The sequence below is a fragment of the Callospermophilus lateralis genome, chromosome 7, assembly GCF_048772815.1.
Source record: "Callospermophilus lateralis isolate mCalLat2 chromosome 7, mCalLat2.hap1, whole genome shotgun sequence".
In the NCBI taxonomy this organism is placed as follows: Eukaryota; Metazoa; Chordata; class Mammalia; order Rodentia; family Sciuridae; genus Callospermophilus; species Callospermophilus lateralis.
The window spans coordinates 28,083,404-28,102,786 of NC_135311.1; the positions used below are offsets into that span (position 1 = coordinate 28,083,404).

The following is a 19,383-nucleotide window of genomic DNA, read 5'->3' on the forward strand; positions in this document are numbered from 1 at the left end:
CCAGACATATCAGAGATAAAAAGTCCAACAAGCCCTGCGCCCTCTCCTCAATGAGCTTGTGACTGAGTGGGGTGACAACAGCCACAACACCAACTACAACACAGAGGGGTGTGTTCATGGAGAACGTCCTGGGAACACAGAGGAGGGCTGTCCAGACTGGGAACACTTCCAGGAGAAGGGTCAGAAGATGGTCACATGTGGGCTCCTTAGCCCCTTCCCATCAGCCCAGCACCTCTCTGAACCATGACACCCAGCTGCACATGGCCTATGGAGCCTTACTCCCTGCCACATGGATGAGGAACCCTGGCATGAAAGGAGCACCCTTCTATAGGAATCCCATGGTGAGGACCATAGGGACATGGAGAGGGGACAGCAACAACCTTAAATGACCTCATACCCTTTCTGACCACACAGAGCACCCATCCCCAACACCCCCCGTGAATCCAGTTCCTGCTGTGGACAACAGAACAAAGAAGCTCTGACCACAGCCACACAGTGAGCCCCAAGGGTTAGAGGCAATGACACAGACACAGAGCAAGTGTGGTCCAGGCTTTATTGGGGTCAGACAGGGCTGGGCAGCTGCCATGCTGGGGACCAGAGCCAGCTCACCAGGTAGTACTGGAGTTTGGGGCAGTGCAGGGGAGCATGGACTCAGTCATGATCCTCCAAGCAGAGCTGAGAGTTAGGTAGCAGACAGTAATGAGCAATGAAATGAATGGTAAGGTCAAAAGTATTAAGTTATTTTAGGTTCTTTTTGAACTACCTTCAAGGTGGCTGAGAAAGGAAAGGGTGGTAGTTCATTTGTAGAAAATAAACAGAAGCAAAGGAACTAATGGGAAAATATGTTTAAAAAATAGAATCCATGGGACTAACTCCATTGAGGTTGGTGGGAAGCTAGGAAGTATGGCTAAAGGTGTCTCTATTTGGGAAGGAAGATTGCTTTAGTAGTGCAGGTGCACTGAGATAACTTCTGACCAGCTACTGACTCTAATGCCCACATTAACATGGAACTTGTAGATGACTTGCAGATGAAGCTCCCCTAAATAGGACAACTACCATGACAGTTCAAAAATTCTACCACCCAACGTGAAGGAATTGAACACCTGATTGGCAAAGAGTGTAGAAGTTGGTCCCCGGTTCTCTTGGTAAACAGCAAATAGTAATAAATTTGGAGACGACATTGTGTCCTTGGTCATCCTGTGCTCAGAGATGCCCCCCCCCCCTTCGGGTTCTCAGCTGGTGCCTTACTTTGCTTTTACTTCATTTTCATCTCTTTTCCACTCCATTGTCACTTATAATGCATTTCTCTTGCATGGCTTTTGGTGTCTGACTTTAAATTTTCTTTTGTCCAAATACAAGAACTGAGTTTCAGCTCCCTGCTTTCCTGTGACACTGAGAGGACTATCTGGATTCAGGGAAGAGAGGAGAAAGAGGAGGAGGGGACTTTGCTGGAAAAGGATAGAGAACTGAAGCTTGCAGAGGTCTGATTGGAGAAGGGTTTGGGTAGAAGAAAGGGAGCCAATGAGGTCTTGCAGAGGAGGAGGGAGTGGAAAGAAGGAGACAACTGGTGCCTTGAGGCAGTGCACTAGCTGTGCCCCAGGTCCAGGGCCATCAGGGCAGCGATGGATCCCCTCCCCTGGTCCTGGCAGGCAGAGTCCTACTTGTTGCCCCATACAGCCATCTTGGAATACATAGGTGTTGGGAGGAAGCGGCTGGACTTCATGTAGGCAGAGATCTTCTTCAGGCCCTGTGAATGGGAGAGAGGCAGGAGCTCAGGGCTGCTGCCCCTCTGGAGTTAGAGCAGCCCACTCCAGGAGCAGCCTTTTAAGTGGGCTTACATGCTGAGCACAGACAGCAGTCAGTTTAGGTCCACAGCTCAGCTAAAGTCACTCATTGATTTCCTTTAACAAGTGCACTACTTTAATAAGGACTACCATTTGGGGTAGATGAACCTTTGGAGTACAATGTAGGTTCAAAAAATACACACAACAGCCCTGAAAGGTTGGTCCTACCATCACCGTCTATTAGGAGGGTACCTGAGGTGCAGAATGGTTAGGCGACTTCCTCATGCTTACACAGCTAGTAAGTGGGACAAGCTGGATAAAGCCTGGCTCCATATCTCTAATCTTGTATTCTGTTTGTTGCACTCCCCTCCTCCCCTACCCACAGAGGCCCCATCACTCTATCTGCAGAAATAGTCTCCTTTTTCTTCCACTCCTTGTTGCCTGAGTTTGCACACCGGAAGGATCTAGCAACACAAAGGTGAGAAAAACATGCCAGAGCAGCTCTGCAGAGATCAAAGAGATAGCATGCAGTGACTCAGCAAATCCCAGATACCAGTATAAAAACAGAGGGAGGCCCACAAGAAAAGGCTGGGCAGGGATCTAATTAAAACTTGGTCATCAAAAAGTCCAAATTTCTCCCTGTGGTACTGAATTTCAATCTCCCTGTGCACCAACCAACCTCACCTGCAGCCCTGATATAGGGAACCATAAGAAATGACATTTCAGATGTATTGTGTGCCTTCTTACCAAGAGTTGAGTTCCTAGATAATTCCTAAAGGACTCAAAGAACAGGCTGCCTGTTCCCAACAATCCAGGCCATTCTGGCCTCTGGCTGCAATACTCCCTCCCTCACCCCATGGTCCTGCCAGCTCTTGCACAATCCTCAAGGCCACTTAGCCTGGGACCAGAACCAGCACTGATAAAAACAAGCTGAGAAGCAGATCACTTTCTGAGCTCAGTGAAAGTGGGAAGGGAACACAGATCTCAGGTTGAAAAACCTCTTGCCCTAACATCTCAAATTCCCAAAGCTCTATTAAATTCACCAAATTTGTTGGTGACAAGTGGACCTGGGTGACCTATAACTGACTCTAAGATGAAGTGCAAGCTGTGCTCCTCAGCACCCAGGTGGCACCATGGGTACCCTCGTCTGGTGCCTGCTGTTCCCTGCTACACTCAGTTCCAGGATGAGGACATCTCTACATGCACCACTGTGCTGAGAGCAAACCTCATATGGAGGAGACTATCTGTGAAACCAAATGAAAATAAGTATAAGACTCCACTACCCCGATGAAAAGCTGGGGTATTAGAAAAAAACAGGTAGGGAGAGAGGAAGGGAAAGAATATCTTCCACCATAGAACAATGCAGACAAAAATCCCCCAAGATTCCCCACATGTGTACTCATAAGCACCAGCCACCACCCTGGGGTCCTAGTGCTTCCCTGGGTGGCATCTGATGGAGCCAAGCCTGCTGCAGAGCAGCTCTCACCACTGTCTGGGCCTTGCTCTGCCAGTCCCCCAGCCTCACTTCAGCCTCCCACCTCCAGCTGCACACACCCTGCCTCACTCTCCTCCTGCACAGCATCCTGGACTGTGAAACCCAGGCTGCTCCTTCTGACAGAAGGCAGGGACAGCCACCCACCAGGGCCTTCGGTGGCACTAGGACCCTGAGCAAATGACTTATCCTCTACAGTCTCAGTTTCCATGTCTACCCAGTGGGACTCATAATTCCATCAGCCTTGTAGGAATATTGTAAAGATAACTTTGACGCCATAAATACAAGATGTGAGTGCAGGTCCTGCCTGGCATATAAAGACAGTGCTCAATAAATGCTGGTTACGCTTCCTTCACCTTCAGGACTAGGAAAGCATCATAAAGGGAGAAGGAAAAAAAGATATTCAAGAATGAGGAGGAGCAGGGGCATCACCTCAAAGCGGGACATGAAGTCTTTCAGGTTTGGGAATGCATCAAGGCACTTGGGTTCAAACAGACGGTGTAGGTCAAGGACATCATAAGCGATGAAATCCACAAAGGTGATCTGCAGAAAGACAAGAATGAGTGGACACAAAATTCTGTATCCTGGAAAGTGTGACACCTAAAGATTTCTTCCTTTTACCTTGTCCCCTGCAAACCATGGGTGCTTCCCCAGGAACTGTGAGTAGAGCTTCATCTTCTCAGGCAGGGTCTCCAAGTACTCAGGCTTCCTTTTCTCCTGAAACAGAAATCAGCTGTCACCACCCTCAGACAAGGGCTCCCTGACAGAGAGGCTAGTTTTGCCAGTGGTGTCCATGGCCCCAGCTGCCAAGGCTGAGTGGTAACTTCCCGCAGCCTGGGCCTGAGTCAACATCCATTCCCTGCATCACTATTTCTTAGACTCCTACTTGGTAGCATCCCCATCTCTCAGAGTGATACAAGTCAGACAGGAACTTGCAGGCCCTGAAACTGCACCACTCATCTTCAAACCACTTCCCATGCATCAGAACCAGGAGAATGGGAGTACCTGGCAGGCTCTGGAGTCAGATGTTGAATAGATTCAAAGAAGCAAAGTACTAAAAGATCTCAGAAGAAAAAACCAAAGTTCTATCTAGTGGGGTAAAAAGGTATAAAATGAACATTTGAGTAGGGCACAAGGTTAGGAAGTATTTGAAGGAGGAAAAGGGACAGAAGGAAGGAAAAAGGTTAGCCCTGGCTGACCCTGAGCTGTGTATTAAGACAAGGTCCTGATTCATGCTGGTCTAGAGGACACAGCATGGGGGAAACATATGGCAGATGCCCAAAGACAAGGATGCATTACAATCCCCCACCTTGTGATTCTTTTTCTCATGGTTTTCATAGTGTTCTAGTAGCAGGCAGATAGTATGAACATCTAGGAGAGAAAGCCTATAGCAGGGATTAAAGGTCAGAGATTAAAAGGATCCTAAATACCAACTCTACGTTGAGGAACTGAATTGCCAACCTGCAATACCCTAAGTTTGGTGGCAAATGACTCACAGTGTTTATTTGATAAGATTTGGGAATTCTGGGGGTCAATTTGTTAAGACAAATAATTCCTTAGAGAATCAGTCTTGTGGACCAGTGTAGATGTGAACCAAAGAGATTAACTCCTATTCCAATGTAATGATCCATGCAATGGGTGACTCACAAAGTCAGGGCTGTAGCAGACCATGGCAAGCTGCATGCGAGTGTCCAAAGCCTGGTTCTCCAAAATGTCCACACGAGTCTTCTCCTCTTCTGTCTCCCCACCTGTAGTCCATGCAACAGAGGTGCACCCTCAGCATCCCACCCCAGCCAAGCCAGGGACATGGCCACCATCCCCCACACCCTGCAGCCAGCCCCACTCACACAGGTTGTGCTTGCGGGCAATGTAGCGCAGGATGGCGTTGCTTTGGGTGATCTTCTGAACTCCATCGATTAGGTAGGGCAGCTGGATGGACAACCAGGGAAGGTCAGGTGGAACATCTAGTCCCACAGTCTCTCTTCCCTAAGTTAGGTCCTGTGAGACCTGGCACTTGATGTGTCTGGCCCATGGTATTCACTACATCGGCATACCATAGAATGAACAAATGAGCTGGGACACAGCTGCCATAGAAAGACAGTGTAGACACCCAGAATTGAGAGTAGCTGAGCAGAAGCACTGATCCTCACAACTAAGCAGGGCAACGAGATGAGGTAGGGATTCAATCACTTCCCCAACCACCCCATCCTCCACACTTACATTGGGAAAGTCCAGGCTCAGCTTTAATTTCTCACTCAGCCACTGGCTTCTGTCATAGTCCGGAGCTGTGGAGAAGATGATGTGAAACAAACCCCACTGAGTCCAACTCTCCTTCCCAGGACCCTCACAAGGAGGCAGGGGCAAGACCCCTAAGAAGTGGATCTGGAATCTAAGTCACTCAGCCTCACCTTCCAAGGTTAAAAGATAAAAAAAAAAAAAAAAAAAAAATTTCTAAGGGCCGTGAACCCAACATGACTGAGGTTTACAAAATGTTCAGGCAAGGGCTAATGGGAACCCACCGAAATCACAAAGAGAAGAGGAGCCAGCTCTCCACTCCCAGAGTCTTTTCTTGGAAGACCAAAATGCACCATCACAGAAGTCTGAAGAATGGGCAGCCCCTGCATCCAGAGAAGGGAGGGCTGTTAAGGTGAAAAACAGTGGCCTGGCATAGATTGCTAGGCACCAATCAGCAGAAGCCAGGTGGGGTCTGAACAGGAGGGTGCCATTACCGTCCCCCATGGTGTATCTCTTCTCCTCATAGCTTGAGTCTGTGTATTCCAGAAGCAGGCGGATGGGGTGAGCCAGCTAGGAGAGATGGCCATGGCAGAGGTCAGAGATGGAGGTACCCTGCCTGTATGATTTCCTCTCTTCCAAACAAACCCCACCCACCTTTACCCACTACACACACACACACACACATATAAAGGGTGGCAAAGGCCTTCTGACATGGACAGGCAGAGAGCTCCAGCAGGTGCTGACAGGGATCTGTCTCCTAGAAGGAGACTCCCTACTGCTCAGCAAAGTGCCTGCCCTGTCCCCCTCTCACCAGCTAGACGGACCCTTAGCTCACCCCGCGGATGTCCCAGTATCCCAGTGTCATAGGCATGGTGCTGTGCACAGGCCTCTCTGCTAGGTTGACTTTCAACTTCTGAGAGAGCCTGGGGTGAAGAAGGTGGAGCCTAGTTCTGCTCTGGTTTTAGGCCCTCCCCACCCCGCCCCCGATTCCCACCAACCAGGAGTCCTGAGTGCCTGCCAGAGTCCAGGGGAGGGAGGAGTAAGATCCAGTGCAGGGATGGTCCCAGAACCTGGGCTGGGTGCCCAGAAGCCAAAAGCCAGGCTCTGCTAGCCTTCTCTTTAGTCCGGCCAGAAGCTCCCTGTTCTCCTCTCCCCACCCTACTCACTTGCTGAGTCCACAGGCAGCTGGCAGTGCTCTTGAAGACAGGCCAGACAGTGAAAGAGCAAGACTGTTCTTTCCAACCTTGCATTGCTCAGCCAAGTTTCTGCGTGCTCAGGGAGGTTCAAGCAGCCAGGGCCAGGTGCTCCCAAACTGGGAGTTTCATTCAGCATCCATCATTGAACAATCTCAAAGTTCCTCAATGCTTTATAAGCGATAGCAGCCTCGTGAATAAAGGAACGGTGTCAATGAAATAGGAAAGCCCCCCAGAAATGTGTGGTCTCCCTATTTTTCCATAGGGAATTTGGGGGATGTGGCCCTTCAGTCACCAGGCTAAGGAGTATACAAATTAGCCAATTACTATTTTGACCCTGTTTGTGTAAGTAAATTCAAGAACCAGACACAGAGGGGGACACTGAGGTACTGCCCAAATGCTGAGAATCTCTCACGCTGAGCAGCAGCAGTGGCCACAACTAGGGTATGAGCTTGGGTGAAGATTCTATTCTCCAAAGAGCAGACACCTCTCCTGCTACCATGGAGAAACAGAAAGGGGCTCAGAGGGACTCTGGAGGACTCTGCACAGGACACAGGTAGGCCAGGACCAGACCTCAGCTCTCCAGGTCCCTGTATTCCGGCCCTGGCCCTGGCTCCTGACCCATGCATGTTCTTGGTATGAGAAGAAGTCTCAGATGGTCTTTGATGTCACTCTGGGATCCAGGACCTGGGGTGCAACCCTCACCAGGACAAGGTCCTATCCAAGTATGCTACAGGTAAAGAAAATATGTTTTGTAAAATTCAGTCAGCTGGAAAAGCAGAGAGGCATCAGCAGCATGTTCTCGAAGAGCCTTAGAGACCTGGCTCTCAGGTGCCGTCTGCTGTCGGCAGCCTCCAGCCGAAGCATGGCTCTGTTGGGAGTGGCAGACACAGGGTCCCACGGCCACGTGGCTGTCCAGCAGGAGTGCCTCAGAACTGTAGCACCAGCGCCTGTCAACACTGACCACAAGGCCACCCGGCCTTCTTGAGGACAGCTGCCTTGCTGTGCTGGACTTTCTCAGGTGGGTCTGGAGGTCAGGAGAGAGGTCCCCAAGGGAAAGGTGTTAGGAGACTGTTTCAAAATGAAGAGAGGTAGGACAAATTGCTCTGATTGATTTTGAACTATGTAAAAGATTTGACAAGACATAACAAAAATTTGAAAACAGGTGAGTGGAACTAAAAATGAAATGGGTTTCTGTGTTAAAGGGCAAGATTGTTGCTCTGTAGGAAGTAAAGTTTGGAAATTAGCTAAGACTTTGTTGAGATTGCAGGGTGTAAACCCAGCATATCAGTAAAGGTTTTCCCCTACAGGTACAAAGTGTGGAGTGGGCATGAAGGAGCACAGATAAAGGTCATCTTATCCCTATTAATTCAAAGAAATGACACACCCTGCATGTCTCTGTAAAATGGAGGAGCTGACTGAGACCATGTCACTTGGAGTGCAGTCCCTGTTACAAATGCTGCCTTCAGTCAGGTTCAATTCTCCCAACTCAAATCACCTGTGTCTAAGCTCTGGCTACAGACTCAGGCCCCAGAGTAAACCCCTATGTCGTTTTGCCTAAAGTGAGATAAGAACAGCACACCCACATACATGGGCCTCTGAATTATTAAGTTCTCATTATACATCAAGGTTTGTCATAATCAGTTTGATAAATTCTTAGCACAGACACATAAAATTTCTAGATCCAATTGAGGAAGTGATTTTTAAAACCAAAATTAATGAGATGAAAATTTTTGAAAGACAGAGGATGGATATTTTACATTGGTGTGCATCCTGTTGTTCCCTCCTTTTTGAAAATACACTTGTGGATGTGCCAACACAGAGACACTCCCATGACTGAGATCATCCTTCAAATTGCCTGCAGTTTGGCTCTTAAGGACTGAAGACAGGTGGGAACTACAGGGAAGAGCTTTTGGAAATAGGAGACATATCTTTATGTTTTTCTACACTGAGCATAGCGGAGAGGGAGAGAAGTCAAGTGCAGGAAAAGGAGGCCATGTTGCCTAGGACAAGGACTCTGAGCATCTGGGAGGGTGGAGCCAGAGCACCGGGGCCCCTCCAGAGGAAAAGAACAGCTCTGCAGAAGGAGGGGAAGAAGGAGATGAACAGGTTCGCCAAGGGGGATTCCAGGATCCAGAAGGACCATCCAAATGGGTGACATGGTCTCTGAAAGGGACTAGGGAGCAGTGGGATTAGAGACAGTTAGATGAATGTGACCTCAAAGAAATTCACCCCAATATTGCCTGGTCTCCTAGATATCTATGTGCTCTGTCCCAACAGTACTGTGTGGACCAGTTCTAATTGATTAGAGGAATACTATGGGATAATCAAATTATATGGGATGAAATTTTAGTAAGGCCCCGTAGAGTGACCTCTGGACAAGATTCCATGACTACTTCTAGGTCTGCGAGTGATATACTGACACCCTCAAGGTAAAAATCACAGAAATCCTACCTATAATGGCCTCAGAATTTTAAAGATATCATCATAGAAATAATACCAACAAATTAATTCAATAAGTTCTACTTCATGGAAATTTTTTCAAATTCTCTTAAATATTGTTTTGGTAAATTCAGAAAATACAGTATATTTTCTTATCTCTGAAAAAATCAGATGAATATCACTATTTCCTAGATTTCCACCAGATGGAATGAAAAAAAGAGCATCCTATGTCCTGACCATATTAAGAAATGGTTAAGGGCTGGGGTACAGCTCAGTATGGGTCAAGCCATGGGTTTGATCCCCGTCACCACAAAAAAAAAAAAAAAAAAAAGAAGAAGAAGAAGAAAAAGAACAATTAGGTTAAACATACTAGGGATTTTAGTTTGACCAATAACAACACAGTTCAATGTTTTTTTCAAAAATTGTGTAAAACGAGATAAAACAAAGAAGAAAATTATTGAACTTTTATTAATATGCTTAGGAAACCAGTAATCAATTCTTCCTAAACATTAGCTAAATTTATTTATTTATTTACTTATTTTGGGGGGTGCTGGAGATTGAACCCAGGGCCTTGTGCAAGCGAGGCACGCACTCTACCAATTGAGCTATATCCCCAGCCCCTTTAGCTAAATTATAGAGCATTAGTCCAACAACAAAAACCCCAAAGAAAATTTCAAGTTAACAAACCTCAGGACTAAGAAAAAAAGATTTAAAAATTAGTACAGATTTTTTCAAAATTGAGGAGACAACCAATTGGATAAATACAAATATATATCAACATTTTTTTAATTATTAGTCTGAATGAACTAATAATGCATAATAAAGAAAATTCATAAGCCAAAACATACTTGTTACTCAGGAATTGATGTAATGAATTTTGAAGTTCCCAAATTTCCTGACCATTGACCGTATGCCAGACACTCCCGGACACATCAGAGATAAAAAGTCCAACAAGCCCTGCGCCCTCTCCTCAATGAGCTTGTGACTGAGTGGGGTGACAACAGCCACAACACCAACTACAACACAGAGGGGTGTGTTCATGGAAAACGTCCTGGGAACACAGAGGAGGGCTGTCCAGACCAGGAACGCTTCCAGGAGAAGGTTGAGAATATGGTCACCTGTGGGCTCCTCGGCCCCTTCCCATCAGCCCAGCACCTCTCTGAACCATGACACCCAGCTGCACATGGCCTATGGAGCCTTGCACCCTGCTACATGGATGAGGAACCCTGGCATGGAAGGAGCACCCTTCTATAGGAATCCCATGGTGAGGACCACAGGGACATGGACAGGGGACAGCAACAACCTTAAGTGACCCCATACCCTGTCTGACCACACAGAGCACCCACCCCACACCCATGCACCCAGTTCCTGCTGTGGACAACAGACCACAGCCACACAGTGAGTCCCAAGGGTGAGAGGCAATGACACAGACACAGAGCAAGTGTGGTCCAGACTTTATTGGGGTCAGACAGGGCTGGGCAGCTGCCATGCTGGGGACCAGAGCCAGCTCAGCAGGTAGTTTTGGAGTTGGGGCAGTGTAGGGGAGCATGGACTCAGTCATGCTCCTAAAAAGCAGAGCTGAGGACTGTCTGGTTGGATTTAGGATACGGAAAAGGAAGGGGAGCTGTAACGTACAGTGGATTTACTAGACAAGGGGTTGATTAGGAGAAAAGGAAGGCAATGAGGCCTTGCAGAGGAGAAGGTTGTGGAAAGAAGAAGGGAATGAGAAAACAGATGCCAGGGTGCTGAGAGTTAGTTGTGCCCCAGGACCCAGAACAGCAGGGGCAACCTTGGATCCCCATTTAACTTTGGCATGACAGTTTACTATTTTTTATTCCAATGGGCCATCTTTGCAAAAATAGGCCTGGGGAGGAAGCGGCTGGACTTCATGTAGTCAGAGATCTTCCTCAGGCCCTGTGAATGGGAGAGAGAAAGCGGAAGCTCAGGGCTGCTGCCCCATTCCAGGAGCAGGCTTGCCAGGAGGGTTCAAGGACTGAGCACAGCACAGTTGGCTCAGGTTTGAGCTCTGGAAGGAAACCAATTTCCTGGGACTTAGGGGACACTGAATGTGGTGATGAGAGTTTTATTTCATTGGAAGTTATACTCAATTACACTCAATGATCCCACAAGATTAGTTTTTATGCAGAATTTATCTGGAAGGAATTCAAGATACAGAGAAGTTAAGAGACTTCCTCATGCTCACAGAGCTGGTACATGGGAAAGGGCTGGATGGAGCCTGGCCCTGTCTCTCTAATTCTGTGGCCTCTCTGATACAATCTCTTTTCCCCTTTTCACAGGAGGCCCTGAAACTCTTTGTCTGCACAAATCTTGCATAGCAGGCTCCTTCTTGCCTCTATTTGCCCAAAATCTAGTAGAACAAAGGGGTTGGCAACATGCCTGTACAGTTTAATAGACAGAAAAGTGACCCAGTGACTCAGCAAATCCTGGGTATAGGTAAACAAGGAGAGGTGAACCACCAAGAGAAGTGCTGTTCAGCTTTTATCATTCAACCAGAGCCAAAACCCCAAACTTTGAAACCTGGTACCTGACTGAGCCCTGATTCACCATGTGCCAACCTACCTCATCTTTGTCCCTGCTAGAGGAGACTGGGTTGAATGACACTTAGGTGTGCTGTGCACTATCTTTTTAGGATACAGTGCCCACAAAATGTGAATGGATTCAAGATCCTGGGCTATCTCCACAGGAAAGAGCTAGCAGTCCTCAGGTTTCGGCCCTCTCTTGTCCTCTACCTCAGACCACCCTACCCCACCCCAACAGTCCTGCCAGCCCTTGCACAATCCCTGAAGCTACTCACCCCGACAGATGCAGAGCTAAAAGAACTAGATACAAAAACACATCATTAGATGGGGAATAGGAAAGAAAAAAAAATCTCAGGCTGAAATAACTGTGGCAATAGCACCTCAGATTCCCAAATCTCTACTAAAGCAGGTTGTTAGTGACAAACAAGTGGACCTGGGGTGACCCATGATTGGCTGTGAGGGGAGGGCAGGCTGTGATCCTCAGCACCCAAGTGACACCACTGGAAACTCTTAGTCAGGTGCCTGCCAATCTCTGCTGCACTTGGTCCCAGGATGGGGCCTCCGTACATGTCCACTGGGCCTGACACCAAAGCTCATGGGGAGGAGACACTGAATAGGAATGAAAATCAGTGTACGACCCCAGTTCACACACAGAACGCTTGAGATACTCAAGAGGAGAGAGGATGATGGCTGAAAGCAAGATCCCAACCATCCAAAGAGCCATAATAAAGTCCCCAAGGATCCCCACATGTGTACTCATAAGCACCAGCCACCACCCTGGGGTCCTAGTGCTTCCCTGGGTGGCATCTGATGGAGCCAAGCCTGCTGCAGAGCAGCTCTCACCACTGTCTGGGCCTTGCTCTGCCAGTCCCCCAGCCTCACCTCAGCCTCCCACCTCCAGCTGCACACACCCTGCCTCACTCTCCCCCTGCACAGCATCCTGGACTGTGAAACCCAGGCTGCTCCTTCTGACAGAAGGCAGGGACAGCCACCCACCAGGGCCTTCGGTGGCACTGGGACCCTGAGCAAATGACTTATCCTCTACAGTCTCAGTTTCCATGTCTACCCAGTGGGACTCATAATTCCATCAGCCTTGTAGGAATATTGTAAAGATAACTTTGACGCCATAAATACAAGATGTGAGTGCAGGTCCTGGCATATAAAGACAGTGCTCAATAAATGCTGGTTACTCTTCCTTCACCTTCAGGACTAGGAAAGCATCATAAAGGGAGAAGGAAAAAAGATATTCAAGAATGAGGAGGAGCAGGGGCATCACCTCAAAGCGGGACATGAAGTCCTTCAGGTTTGGGAATGCATCAAGGCACTTGGGTTCAAACAGACGGTGCTGGTCAAGGACATCATAAGCGAGGAAATCCACAAAGGTGATCTGCAGAAAGCTGAGAATGAGTGAACTGGAAGCTCCACAACCTGGGAAGAAGGACACTTTTCCTCCCCATCTCCCTCCCTCTTTACCTTCTCCCCTGCAAACCATGGGTGCTTCCCCAGGAACTGTGAGTAAAGCTTCATCTTCTCAGGGAGGCCTTCTAAGAACTCAGGTTTCAGTTTTTCCTGAGACAGAAATCAGTGGTCACCACCCTCAGACACAAGCTCCTTGGCAGAGAGGCCAGCATCACCAGTGGTGTGCATAGCCCCAGCCACCAGGGCTGAGTCTCCATCTTCCCCAAGTCTGGGTCAGGGTCCAGCTTCCATTCACTGCACCACCATTTGTTAAACTCTCACTGGTACCAGACCCCATCTGTTAGAGGGGATTGGAAGTCAGAGAGCAGTGGAACACTGGCCCTACGACTGTCACCAATGATGTACAAACCACCTTTTGTGGGTAAGACATGTAGGTGTAGCATAGATAGGAATGCAAGAATTTGGACCCTGCCTCACCCAGCACCACAGGGAGACCTACAAAGTCAGGGTTGTAGCAAAGCCTGCCAAGCTGCATGCGAGAGTCCATAGCCTGGTTCTCCAAAATGTCCACACGAGTCTTCTCCTCTTCTGTTTCCCCACCTGTAGTCCACGCAACAGAGATACACCCTCAGCCTCCCACCCCAGCCAAGCCAGGGACATGGCCACCCTCCCCCACACCCTGCAGCCAGCCCTACTCACACAGGTTGTGCTTGCGGGCAAGGTAGCGCAGGATGGCATTGCTCTGGGTGATCCTGTGAGGCCCGTCAATCAAGTAGGGCAGCTGGATGGACAACCAGGGAAGGTCAGGTGGAACGACCATTTCCCAGTCCCCCACCTGAGACCTGGCACTTGTGTCTGGCCCATGGTAATCACTATGTCAGCATACCATAGAATGAATGAATGAGCTGGGACACAGCTGCCATAGAAAGACAGTGTAGATACCCAGAATTGAGGGTAGCTGAGCAGAAGCACTGATCCTCACAACTAAGCAGGGCAACGAGATGAGGTAGGGATTCAATCACTTCCCCAACCACCCCATCCTCCACACCTACATTGGGAAAGTCCAGGCTCAGCTTGAATTTCTCACTCAGCCACTGGCTTCTGTCATAGTCGGGAGCTGTGGAGAAGATGATGTGAAACAAATCCCACTGAGTCCAGCCCTTGTTCCCCAGCACCCTCCCAAAGAATCAGAGGTAAGAACCCTGAAAGAGTAGATCTGGAATCTGAGTCAGCCTCATATTCCAAGGTTACAGGAGTAAAGAATGTTTATAAGGGCTATGGACCCTACATGAGTGAGGCTTAAAAAGGGTTTAGGCAGGGGCTAAGGGGAACCCATTCTAATTACAGATACAGAAGGCCACAGCAATCCCCTCTCAGATCTTGCATTGAAAGGCCAAAATATACTGTCAAAGAGGTTTCTGGGAGGGCCAGGCTTTAGGTGCAGCAGGCCTGCAGACCTGAGCAACAGATGGTCTGGGCATGAGTGCTAGGCAACAACCAACAAGAGGCAGGCTGGTGTTTGAACAGAAGGGTGACATTACCATCTCCCAGTGTATATCTCTTCTCCTCATAGCTTGAGTCTGTGTATTCCAGGAGCAGGCGGATGGCGTGAGCCAGCTGGGAGAGATGGCCGTGGCAGAGGTCAGAGATGGAGGGACCCTGACTGTGCGACTTCAATTCCTCCAAGGGAACACCACTCACCCTCTACACTTATCCTACATACACACACACACACACACACACACACACACACAGAGAGAGAGAGAGAGAGAGAGAGAGAGAGAGAGAGAGAGAGGCAAAACTCTCTTGAACAATCAGAGAGCTCCAGTAAGCACTGAAGAGGACCCATCTTCTAGAACCAAGCCCCCAGCCACTCCTCAGGTCCCAGTCCCACATCCCCATCCCACCTGCCATGCCGTCCCCTAGCTCACCCCGCGGATGTCCCAGTATCCTAGTGTCATAGGCATGGTGGGCTAAGCTGAGTGACAAACCTCTGCCAGGCTGGCCTCCAACTTCAGTCTGAGGTGGCGACACAGAGGGGTGGAGCCTGGTTTGGGTTGTGTCTGTGGCCCGCCCAGCCCCGCCCCGGATTCCCTCCAGCCGGAGGGCGAGCCTGGACCCTGGGAGGGAGGAGCAAGGCTCACTTTCTCCAGTCCCCGTCCCCGTCAGCGGCTTCCCGCCCCACTCTGCTGGGTGTGCAGGAGTGGCTGCACACTTAAAGACAGGTCCGTTGGTGACAGCATGGTCGTTGTTCCTCCTTCCCCTCCTCACATTACTCAGTCTTGGCTCCTGGGCGAAACCCCTTTTGGCTCTGAAGACGGACCCTTCAAGGCTGGGGATGTGGCTCAAGCGGTAGCGCGCTCCCCTGGCATGCGTGCGGCCCGGGTTCGATCCTCAGCACCATGTACAAAGATGTTGTGTCCGCGGAAAACTAAAAACTTTTTATTTAAAAAAATTCTCTCTCTCTTTAAAAAAAAAGAAAAAAAAAGCTGCTTAAAAAAAAAAAAAAAAAACATATCCACTGACCATTTCTTTAAAAAAAAAAAAAAAAAAAAAAGACTCACCCTGCCAGGTCACGTCAAAATGGAACCATTCAACCTGAGAGATTAATTCTCCTCTTCGTCCACAGTAATTCCTAAAAATAAAGTGGTCTACACGTCTCGACCAAGGTGTCTATTCAGAGATCCTGTCTCTGGGGTTAGCAGAGTGCAGTCTCTGTTAGAGATCTCCCATTCAAACAGGACCAAACCTCCCAGCTCAGATCCCAAGACCATCCAGGCTCAAGAAGCAACCTCTGGCCTCAAAGTGAATTACCCTAAAGGCTATAGGACCGTGTACTGGCACAGTGCCTGGGCCCCTGATTGTTACAGTTCTAGTACCTTTCCTGTTTCTCGTTTTGGGTTTTTACACATCTTCCGTTTCAAAAGAAAATATTTCTAAAGCCCACTGTGGAAATGATTTTTTGAAAAAACCATTAACCAGAATGATAAATGAGCAAACTAAATGATTAACATGAATTAGAATAATGATTTTGAAAGACGCAGGACAGATGTTATACACTGATGCTCAACTATCTGGTCTCTATCCACCGGAAAAACATTTGTGGAGATCCCACCGCACACATGATAGAAGGCAGTCCATGTGAGTGCAGTTTAGCTATTAAGGACCAAAATTCAGTGCATATTACCTGGGAGGATTTTGGAAATACGGCACATACTTAGTGTTTTTAAACACTGAGCATAGTGGAGAGGGAGAGAGGTCAAGTGCAGGAGGAGGCCATGCTGCCCAGGACAAGGACTCTGAGCAGCTGGGAAGGTGGGGCCAGAAGGCAGAGGCCCCTTCAGAGAAAGAAGCTCTATAGAAAGAGGGGAAGAAGGAGACCAGCAGTGCTCCAAGGTGGGCCCCAGGGCCCAGGAGGAGGATCATCCAAAAGGGTGACTTGGGTCTCTGAAAGGCATCAGGGAGCTGTGGGGATTAGGATACTTGACAGTGGTCTGAAACAAGGAATTGTGCCTACCTGACCTCTCAGAAAGTCCCACCCCAATGTTGCTTTTTCCACTGAACATCTCCGTGCTCTGATGGTATTGTGTGGACCAATTCTAAATGTTTAGAGGAACACACTGGGATAATCAAAATATGGGGGATGAAATTTAGCCAAACCCCTACAAAGTGACTTCTGGACTAGATTTCAAAACTCCTTCCAGGTCTGTGGGTGACATGCAGTCACCCTCATGGAAAATTCACAGATATTCAACATAAAATTAAGTACAAAATAATTTTTTTAGTAGAAATAAATATCAACAACTGGATCTAGTGGCACATGCCTGTAATCCCAGTGACTCCGGAGTCTGAGGCAGAGGATCACAAATTCAGGCCAATCTCAGCAACTTTGTGAGACTCTGGGGATGCAACTCAGTGGAAAAGCACCCTGGATTCAATCTTCCAATCCTAGGCGGGGAAAAAGGAAGAGGAAAGAAAGAGAGAGAGGGAGGAAGGAAGAGAGAAAGAAAAAAAAAGAAAGAAGAAATGAAGGAAGGAAGTGGGGAAAGGAAGGAAAGAAGAGATCAACAGACAAAATTTTTAAGAAATTAAATCTGTTAAATATCATCTAGGTAAACTTAGAAAATCCAGAATAGAAAGAACATGCTCTTAAATCTGAAAAGAAGAAAATAAAAATCACCATTTATAAGATGCTGCCAAATTGGAATTAAGGGGAAAAAAATTCCCTACATGCCTAAGATGCCAAAAATAAGGCAATTTAGGGATTTTTAGAAAGTTAGCAACAACGTTTAAGGTTAGAAAATTATGGAAAATAATAAAGAATGCCAAGGAGAAAAATATTGAAACTTTCATCCACAACCCTTAAGAAACCAATAGTTGGTTCTCTAAAACCTTTAAATTCGTAAAGCATTTGTCCAGTGACAAAAATTAGAAGGGAAATAATAAGTTAATAACAGGATGAAGAAAAAAATCAACAGAAATAACTTCTCAAGTTAGGGAAGCATTTTTTTCTCAGCAACGTATTCATCTTACAGCTAAGTAGAACAAACTCAAGCATGTTAAAATTTGTTTAAAAAAATGAAGATCTGAATGGAGTCATAATGCACCATAAAGAAAAATGATACCATAAAATTACACTTGTTCTTCAGGAATTTGTAGCGTGAATTTTCAAAGCTTTCCAAAGAAGAAGGTGTGACATGAATTGTCATAAACTCCACCCCCCTATGGCATGAGAGACCTGCCCTGGGAAGAAAGGGCGGTGGGGCGTAAGGGGTCATGGGTCTGGGTCCACTATCAGGTGCTGGTATCTTAGAGAAAGAACATGGTGTTGTGGTCAAGAGCGCCCTGTGCTCCTGACCAGTATGCTGGGGAGGGTCAGACAGAGAGAGGAGGGTGTGGAGGAGGGAGAGGGGACACAGTGAACAGCTGGGGTACATAGAGTTCTTTGTGCTCTTTTTTGCAAATTTTCTCAAAGTCTGATACTGTATCAAAATAGAAAGTTAAAAAATACATTCAGCACATGATCCACGATACACATAAATATATTATTAGTTGAAATAAAAGCTTCATCACACAAGACTTGCTTTAACTACAAAGAATTGCATCCTGAAATTGCTTTATTCTATTTTTTCACATTTTAAAGTTTGCATGTTATTAGAAGTTTTATTTGCAATTGACACATAATAATTGTGCATATTTATGGGGCATAATGTGATGTTTTGATACATAAAAATGTTATGTAAAATAATCAAATCAGGGTATTTAGCATATCCATCACCTCAAGTATCCATCATTTCTTAGTGAAGAGAACATCCAAGCCAGGTGCAGTGGCACACACCTGTAATCCCAGCGGCTCAGGAGACTGAGGCAGGAGGATTACAAGTTCAAAGCCAGCATCAGCAAAAGCGAGGCACTAAGCAACTCAGTGAGACCCTGTCTATAAATAAACTACAAAATAGGGCTGGGGATGTGGCTCAGCAGTAGAGTGCCCCTGGGTCCAATCCCCAGTATCCCCCCCCCCAAATAATAACAATAATTAACAAAGGGTCAAGGTAACACACTTAATGGTATTATTTTAAACCAATAAAAGTACTGTAGGAAAAAACATTAGACCCCTAAGTGTCTCAGATGATGCAGAATCAGATCCATAGCATTCTTCATGGCACCTTAAATAAGTCTATGCTCCCTGGAGAGCATTCAAATCATCTGTTATAATAATATCAACCATGTTATCCTTTCCTCATAGTTGTCTGCTTTGGGGATCATGCCTGGTAAAGAAACCAAAATTAGAAGAAGAAATTGGTTTAAAGACAGAGTATTATATACAACATAGGCCAAAATCAGAAAAATCCACTTGTCCAATAGCATGAGACAACTATGCAAACTATACCTACAGAAAAATGCCAGAGATCCATTCGTTATGAGGAGTATGCACACATGTGACTGCCAATAAGTGCAGATTTTTAAGTGAAATGTGAACGAGAAGAGGAGCAGAGCCTGAGAATGTATTATACATGACAATCTCACCCACTTAAAACATAGGCATCAAGAAAAATCAAGAGAATTTGGAGGTCTATCACAAAAGATAGAAAATATTTTGCTTAATAATTATTCATTGAGCACACACTAATAGTATCAGGGGCTCTTGTAGATATGATATAGATACCTATAACCCCAGAGAACAAACAGAAACCAAAACACGTGCCCTCCTGCTATTGGCATCCTAAGTGGGGAAAGTAGATAATAAAGACATGGGTTTTTGGAGCTGGGGCTGTAGC

The 19,383-nt window shown here is 47.0% G+C and overlaps 2 protein-coding genes across 2 annotated transcripts; both read right to left on the reverse strand.

Moving 5' to 3' along the window:
- Window positions 1-536: 536 nt before the first annotated feature.
- On the reverse strand, window positions 537-6,454 carry LOC143404841 (glutathione S-transferase Mu 1-like). The gene is made up of 9 exons (XM_076863086.1): window positions 6,347-6,454; window positions 6,006-6,081; window positions 5,796-5,894; window positions 5,497-5,561; window positions 5,124-5,205; window positions 4,924-5,024; window positions 3,898-3,993; window positions 3,709-3,819; window positions 537-1,747 (listed from the first exon to the last, which is right to left on the reverse strand). Exons 1-9 carry the CDS (start codon window positions 6,380-6,382, stop codon window positions 1,658-1,660), a joined length of 756 nt encoding a protein of 251 aa, XP_076719201.1. The 5' UTR covers window positions 6,383-6,454; the 3' UTR covers window positions 537-1,657.
- A 4,169-nt stretch (window positions 6,455-10,623) lies between these two features.
- Window positions 10,624-15,125, reverse strand: Gstm1 (glutathione S-transferase mu 1). The gene is made up of 8 exons (XM_076861611.1): window positions 15,037-15,125; window positions 14,647-14,722; window positions 14,158-14,222; window positions 13,805-13,886; window positions 13,605-13,705; window positions 13,160-13,255; window positions 12,963-13,073; window positions 10,624-11,060 (listed from the first exon to the last, which is right to left on the reverse strand). Exons 1-8 carry the CDS (start codon window positions 15,070-15,072, stop codon window positions 10,971-10,973), a joined length of 657 nt encoding a protein of 218 aa, XP_076717726.1. The 5' UTR covers window positions 15,073-15,125; the 3' UTR covers window positions 10,624-10,970.
- Between the last annotated feature and the right edge of the window lie 4,258 nt (window positions 15,126-19,383).

Bases quoted from the DNA above. Each gene is read 5' to 3' on its own strand.
- LOC143404841 (XM_076863086.1), bottom strand. From the start codon at position 6,382: ATGCCTATGACACTGGGATACTGGGACATCCGCGGG. The intron at 6,082-6,346 runs GTGAGCTAAGGG...CATCTCTCCTAG, and splicing joins GATACTGGGACATCCGCGGG to CTGGCTCACCCCATCCGCCT. The intron at 3,820-3,897 runs GTAAAAGGAAGA...GTCTTTCTGCAG, and splicing joins CATGGTTTGCAGGGGACAAG to ATCACCTTTGTGGATTTCAT.
- Gstm1 (XM_076861611.1), bottom strand. From the start codon at position 15,072: ATGCCTATGACACTAGGATACTGGGACATCCGCGGG. The intron at 14,223-14,646 runs GTAATGTCACCC...TCTTCTCCACAG, and splicing joins GAGATATACACTGGGAGATG to CTCCCGACTATGACAGAAGC. The intron at 11,061-12,962 runs GTGATGCCCCTG...TCCCATTCACAG, and splicing joins ACTTCATGTCCCGCTTTGAG to GGCCTGAGGAAGATCTCTGA.